Source organism: Plecotus auritus (assembly GCF_963455305.1).
Source record: "Plecotus auritus genome assembly, chromosome: 9".
Taxonomy (NCBI): domain Eukaryota; kingdom Metazoa; phylum Chordata; class Mammalia; order Chiroptera; family Vespertilionidae; genus Plecotus; species Plecotus auritus.
Genome location: NC_137783.1, coordinates 114,576,683 through 114,584,031, shown reverse-complemented (window position 1 = coordinate 114,584,031; position 7,349 = coordinate 114,576,683). Strand labels below are relative to the sequence as shown.

The 7,349-nt window shown below is 50.8% G+C and overlaps 1 protein-coding gene across 1 annotated transcript; it reads right to left on the bottom strand.

The window, feature by feature from the left end:
- Nucleotides 1-2,076: 2,076 nt before the first annotated feature.
- Nucleotides 2,077-7,080, bottom strand: CNGA4 (cyclic nucleotide gated channel subunit alpha 4; the record flags this gene model as incomplete). Its single annotated transcript, XM_080640051.1, has 6 exons — nt 2,077-2,537; nt 4,425-4,774; nt 5,507-6,152; nt 6,485-6,591; nt 6,784-6,885; nt 7,019-7,080. The coding sequence occupies 6 exons, from the start codon at nt 7,078-7,080 to the stop codon at nt 2,077-2,079; spliced, it is 1,728 nt and encodes a 575-aa protein (XP_080496177.1).
- Between the last annotated feature and the right edge of the window lie 269 nt (nt 7,081-7,349).

The following is a 7,349-nucleotide window of genomic DNA, read 5'->3' as shown; positions in this document are numbered from 1 at the left end:
TCCATCACTGAGCCTCTACCTACTTCAGCTCTCATCTCTTTGGTTGCCAAATGTATATTTGGGTACCTGCTGTGTGCCAGGTACAGTTTTGGCCCTGAGGATCCATAGATGAACAAGACAGACCCAGGGACATCCCTGTGGATCTCATATTTTGTGAGAAAGATGTCACAAAATAACCACATATTTTAAAATAATTTAATGTGCAACCTCCCTCATCGTGTCTTCTGACACCTTGATTTCAGTCACAGCCTCAGTTCTTAAAGTGTTGTTCCAAGTCCTTCATGTCTGAGTGCATCTTTGTCACCTGCATCCACCATATCCAAAAGATTGGTCAGCTTTGAAGACACCAACAGGTCTGGGGGACTGTCCCCATGACCGCACATTAGCTGATGCTCTTCACACATCCTGCCCTCCCAGCACTGAGGGCTCCACTCTACATTCTCTTGTACCATCGGTAATAATCATTCTTGATATTCGGTAATTGATCTTTGGGCATCTTAAAATAATGGGCCAAACCAGTGACCAAAGTGATTTACATCTTCTCCAGGTTCAGCTATTATAAGTGCTTGGAAATAATATTATGAACCCTCCAATTACAATCCCCAAAATCTGTTTTGATTTCTGCCCAATAGAGATATTCCACCTAAAAACTTCATTGCTATAGTAATAAAGGTGATTTGCTCATGATTTCCCCCTGCTCCTCCTGCCTCCTGGCCAAACCTGGTTATTCCCTGTGTTGTCCACATGGTGCAGTGTGCTCCCTTCTCTTGGGAATTGTAAGTAATAAATTCTTCTTTCAATGGCACTGACCACTCTGTGTCATTACTCAATCATATTATTAAATTAAGTCCCATGTACATGTTAAAATACCAACTGTCACAGCTCAGACACAAAGACTGGCAAGCCCTGGAGGAGCTAAAGTTGTGACTACGGTGAATGTGACTCAGAGATGACATCAGACTTTCCCCCAAAGACCCCACAACACCTTCTCTGCCCCAAACCTGCAGACCTTCTAAGACCTGCTAAAACCCTCATGACAATCCATTCCATCTAGTCTGTATTCTTCACCCTATATTTTAGAATATCTGGCAGCATCAAGGGCAGCTCCAACAACTGGTATGGTAGGACATGGTCAGGGGAGTGGTCCTGGGAACTATTCTCCCCTTGAAATCAGTCCTGAATGCAGGGTAACTCTGACCCCAGGCACCAGGGTTGGGTCAGAAGAAGAAAAAGGAGCAGAGGTATCTGCTCTGGCCCACTAAACTAAATCAATACCCGCAAAGCTGACAAGGTTGAGGATATACAGTGCTATGAGATGCAGTGGTCAGAGTGCATATACCTATGGAGGCATGTACACACTACAGCAGTGTGGGGTATAATCCTGCTTCGCTTTGCCTCAGTACTATTCTCAATTCATCAGGTATTCCAGCCCCTTTGAATCCAACCCACCAGCTACAACACAGCTCATGCCCCTCACCCCTGAGACTCAAAATTCAGAGAGAGGTCATCTGGCCCACTACTAAAGCCAATAGCCTTTCCCCATCATCTCCATAAATGCTTGGTGAGAAGGCACATACTTTATTGAAGTGCAGCTTGCAAGGTACACCTGTAACCCCATATGGGGGGCATTTAAAGGACATCTTGGAACAAGAGGGCCCTGGATATGCTTTTGTGTATTTACAAGTGTGTGGAGGGCATCTGTGTGTCTATTGGTGTATGGCTCTCAGTATATGTGTGTTAATGAGGTGCATGACTGAATGTGCATATATCATATAGGTATAAGACATATCTATGTTTGTGAGCAAGCATGTGTGCTCAGAGAATGGAAATTCTAGAGCATTTTATATGGAGTGAACATTCTTGGGGCCAGTGTATGTATGTGCAATTGTAGTGTGTGTGCATGCGCGCGTGCGCACATTGGTGAGTGGGGAATGAGTGTGTGCTACACTCCTACATCTCCAGGTGGGCATCTGCAGACCCAATTCACTCCCATCTCTGGAACCTTGCAGACAGGATGGCAGAGTTTCTGCAGGCAGGCTGTCCTATAATTCTGGATTCCTAGGGATAGGGATGGGGTCACTCTGAGCCTGGGGGTCCTTCCTGGCTGGCCCTGCCCTCCTCCTCCTTGGAAGTTCCCTCCCCAGACTCGTCTTCATCATCAGCCTCAGGCAATTCCTCAGGCATTGGCCACTCTCGAGTCTGCCACTCCAGCCGTTCAATGCGATAAGCAATCTTGAGTGCACTGGACTCCAGCTCAGCCAGAAGACGAGCAAACTTGGTCTGTAGATCATCCAGCTGTTGGTCGAGGCCTCGTAGTCGGGACTCCGTGGCCTCCTGTAGGGCGATCTCAGCTGCCTCAGCATTTATGTCCAACTTGTTCATTTTGAGAAGGATCTCACGGCCCTTTTCCTCCATGACAGCCTGGGCCTGTGGATACTCGCTCAGCACTTCCCGCAGGTCTTCCTTGCTCAGGCAAAACAGGTCCGAATAACCTAGACTCTTAATGTTGGCTGTGCGGCGGTTCCCAGACATATTCCCTGTGGCACATGGGCAGACAGATGGGAGGAAAAGTAGTCAGGGTGGGTGTGAGGGGCATTTCACTCCTGAACAAGGACGCCCCTCTCCATGTTTGTGCTTCTGAGCCTCTCTTTCTGCTTCAGTAATTTACTGGGACTAGGCCCTGTGCTGGAGAGGGAATTAGTGACCTGCCTCTAAGAAGTCATAGTCTAGAGGAGACAAACATTTAATTGGATAGTTACATAACAGCATTGCTGGTGCAGTGTGGACATATGCATCTGGTTTTGTGGGAAGACAGACAAAGAGTCCCTAACTGTAAGGTGGAGAATTTAGGGAAGCCTGGAGGAAGTGATGCCTGACTGAGGGGACTATAGCTAAGGAAAGGGTGTTGGAGCAGCTACACAGAGGGAGGAACATGAGCAGAGAGGTGGAGGTAAGAAAGAATTAGGTTGGAGTAGAAAACAGGAAGCAGTCCAGAGTGGCTGAAGTGCAGGGTGTGAGGACAGTGGAAAGAGGAGGGGACAGCCAGGCGAGGAGTTCAAACCCTATGCTGAGAGCAATGGGAAAGTCCTGAAATATTCTAAGCACGGGAGCTGTATGGCATCATTAGCATTTTAGGAAGATATTATGGGGGGAGGATGGGTGGGAAGAAAGGTTAGGCCGAATGCTGCAAAGTCTCAGAGCTAGAAGGACCTGAGAAGAGGCAAGGGAGCTACTGTTTGTTGAGCACTTGCTACATGCCGGGCACTATTCATTTAATCATCACAAATAACTTTCTGGGTTTTTAATATCATCCTATTGGACAGGTGAGGCCTAAAAAAGGGAAGTGACTTATCCAAAGCCAGGTAGACAGCAGCTGACTGCATACAGGATGTGGAGCTTGAGGGGGCCCTTGGAGGACAGATGTGAGGCCTTCAGGACAACTGAAGAATGGGGTCCCCCAGTGAGACAGCACCTAGCTTCAGTCAGTGACTGTGCTCACCCCCTTTCCAGGCTCTCCCATCTCCCAAGACCTCAGTGTCTACCTGTGATTAAGCAACTCCTACTGCACAGCGTGATAAGAGGGATAAATGAGCCAATGAACAGACAGTATTTGGCCCTGAATGGAGTTCAATAAGTTGGAATATCTCCATTTCCATTTGGCTGTGAGAAAATTGTTCCTTGTACTGACCCCAAGTGTGTGTACTTATTACCTGTGTGACCTTGGAAAAGTTCCTAAACCTCCCTGTGCTCTAATTTCCTTACCTTTAATTTTAAATTTTTAAATTAATTTTTAGAGAGAGAGGAAGGGAAAGGGAGAGAGGAAGAGAAACATCGACTTGGGAGTGAAACATCGATTGGCTGCCTTCTGCATGCCTCCTACCGGGGACTGACCCTGCAGCCCAGGAGTGTGCCCTGACTTGGAATTGAACCAGCAACCTTTTGGTGCATGGGATAACCCCCAACCAACTGAGCCACAGTGGTCAGGGCTCCTTACTTGTAAAATGTAGATTATGGCACCTACCTTAAGAGTTGCTGTGAGAATTTAATGAGTTGGCACATGAGAAGCACTTTAAACAGGGCATGTAGTATGCACGCAGTAAGTATTGTTATTGTTATCATAATCTCTGTCACTTTTCACTGGCTCATTGGTGCCTCAGGTCAACATCCACAGAGCAGGTCTACTCTCTCTTCCAAGAACTCACCCTTCTCATTGATCTTGGTTCAGCTTCTCATGTCCTGTTTCTATGTCCTGCTTCTGCCCTGAGCCCTCTAGTGATTCAGGTAAAGGCCACATGTCCTTAATCTATGTAGACTCTGAAGTACCATCTGATCTCAGGACTGGTTTCTTCTGTCTCCTCCCCTCGCCCCCCCGCCCCCCCCCGACCCATCCCAGCCCTATCTGGGAACAATGCTGGGGTGCCCACCTTTGATGTTGATGATGCTGATCTCCCCAAAGTAGAGCCCTGCACCAAGCACAGCATACTGTGTGACACCATCATCTGCCACCACGGCCAGCTGACCCTCACGGATGATGTACATCTCTCGGCCAATGTCCCCCTTGCGGCAGACATATTCGCCTGGTGAGTAGGTCTGGGGCTGCAGCTTCAGCACCAGCTCCTCCAGCAGGCTGGCCTCACAGTTCTGGAAGATCTGCACCCGGCTCAGAGTAGACAGGTGCACAGACACAGCCACTTCTGCCCGCAACCGCTCTGGCAAGTGCTGTAAGATGGCCACCTCATTGGTCATCTTCTTGTTGATCTGCAGGTGCTGGTACCTGGAGACAAGGGCAGCACTAGTTTCTCACCAACATCCTATGTGCCTGCCTGTCCCCCTTCCTCCTTCCTTCAGGGCTCATCTCAACTTCAGCCAAGAGCCCAACCACTCTGAGGTTTCACAGGGGTTATGGGAATACTTGAGGGTTGGCTGATGAAATATCTTCAGTCCACAATCTCCTTTTTGGTCACAGATATGTTTTTACTTTTTCTCCCTCACCCAGGGCCTTGAAGCCTCCACCGGAAGACAATGAATAAGACACTCCTGTCAGTTTCTACCCCTCCCACCAGTGATGTCTTGTACCAGCCAATTGAAATCCACTTCAATCACCAAGCCCCATCTTCTCTAGAGGCTTCTGCTCTAGTGGGTGACACTTCCTTTTGTTCAGCCCATAGTGTGGACTACCGTGACATAGTCAACCATCTTGTTTTTGGCCATTCCCTGGAGGGTATTTCCCTTCTCCTTTAGGCCTTCTAGGGCTCTACCAGGCAGTGGCAGTTCCCATTAGCTAGTGCAAAGTTTCTCTCCTTATCAGTCTCTTACCCAGCCCCTTACCCTAAGCCCAGATACAATTAGTGGATGATATCCAAGCCCCACCCAGTGAGCTCCCCGCAACCCAATGAGTGCCATGTCCTGATTGCCTTCCTGGCCCACCGGGTGATAAGAACCCAGACACCTGGCTCAGCGTCTATCTGGTACATCTCTCCGGGTCCTGGATCCCCAGCATCCTCACCAGTCAATAACGCGCCGCTCCAGCCTGCGGTTGACATGCTGCAGCTTCATGTACTTCTTCACCAGCGCGTGGTCAGGGTAGAAAGCCGCATCTGCAGTGTTCATGTTATAGATGACGGAGCTCATGCTACCCATGATGGTGGCGAAACCCATGACGGCCAGCAGGAAGTCGCCGACCATGAAGAGGTACTCCTCCTCCCTCTCCGGCAGCGGGATATCGCCTACGGTGGTCAGGATCAGCGTGGAGAAGTAAAAGCTGTAGAGGTACTGGCGCCGCAGGCGCTCAAAGCCAGGTTGCGCGGGGTCTGGGTACACCCAGGCGTCACGCCCAAAGCCCAGGTATTGGGACAGGGCAAAGTAGAGGCAGCTGTTCCAGTGGATGACCACGAAAATGTAGAGCATCAGCTTGGCGATGCGAAAGGCATTGGGGTAGGCTGTGCGGGTCTCAGTGCGGTCAAAGGCTTCAAAGAGGCGGGGTACTCGCAGAAAGCGGTTCAGCCTCAGCGTGGGTGTGTGCGGGCCCAGCCACACGTAAGCAACGTCTGTGGGCACCAAGGAAGCCAGGTCCCAACAAAAGCTCCAGGTGCGAACATAGCGACTCGAGATTCTCCCTTTGTCCACTACCAGGATGCCCTGCTCCAAGAATCCTGTTGGGAGGAAGAGAGGGAGGGGATGGGGTCAGGTGTAGGATGGGGTCAGGTATTGGGCTGAGTCTGGGCACCTGCCTGCTCCAGTGATAAGGGTGAGGTTGGGCAGGCCAGGGTAGGACAGGGAGAGAGCCACAGGGAGTGAGGGCAGGTATAACCCTGCTCCAGGGTTTCCGGTATGCATAAGGATGTCAAGCATAGAGGCATGTGAAAGTGCTTTGGGGGGAGTGGGGGGAGCCAGAGAGGTTGTGTGTGTGTCACTTTCTAGGTACTAAGAGGCTCTCTTTGGGAAGGGAACTTGAAACAAAGGGCCAGTCCTGGGACTCACTGACCCGTGTGGAAGCGCACCACGATGTCCAGTAGGTACAGCAGGTCACTAGTGTAGTCCAGCACTAACCAGGCCACCAGGTAACCATGCTGCAAGTCGGGAAAGCAGGCTCTGTGTGGCGGAGACAGAAGGGATTGGCTTAAGGACACTCTTTGTGCCTGAGGTGGTCTCCCCAAGCCACTGAGCACTCTCCACTGGGCCCTTGCTTAGGCCCCTCCCCTCCCCCAGGCCCCGCCCCGCTCCTGAGCCCTGCTCTTCAGCCCCTGTCTGCGCTAAAGCCCCTCCCTTAAGGTCCCGCCAAACCTGCACACGATGATGATGAGGTTATACATTACAGGGAAGACCATCGTGTTCAGCCACCAGTAGTAGTAATCCCCAGATGGGTCCAGGACAGGCAGCGTCTTCCTGTGGCAAGAGGGGAAGCCATGTTTCATTTACTCAGCATTCAATGTTGAGTTTGTGACTGGGGGCACCAAGAAGAATCAGGCTCCATCTAGTGAGGCAGACAGAACTGACACAAGAGACCAGGAACTCTCACCTGGCCTTGGCCTGGGCAGGGGGGCTGGATTCTGTCGTCTTCACTTTGCTGTCCTGGCTCATGGTTCTGTGGCCTGGCGCCTGGGTGTGAGATATCCAGGGCCTCTGCTGGCAGGCTGCTTCAGGAAGTGCAGACTAGTGCCTGCCTGCCTGCCTGGAAGAGGCAGCCCTTAGCTCCAGCTGTGACTTCTCAGTCTTTGGCCTCTGAAGCTCTTAGCAACACAACCAGGGCCAGCTCTACTGGAGGAGTGGAGGCAGTGTGGCTCCAGCGCCCCGCCCTGTCTCCCAGGGCCTGGGTTTACACCTGCCCAGCTAAACATCTCTAATGAGGT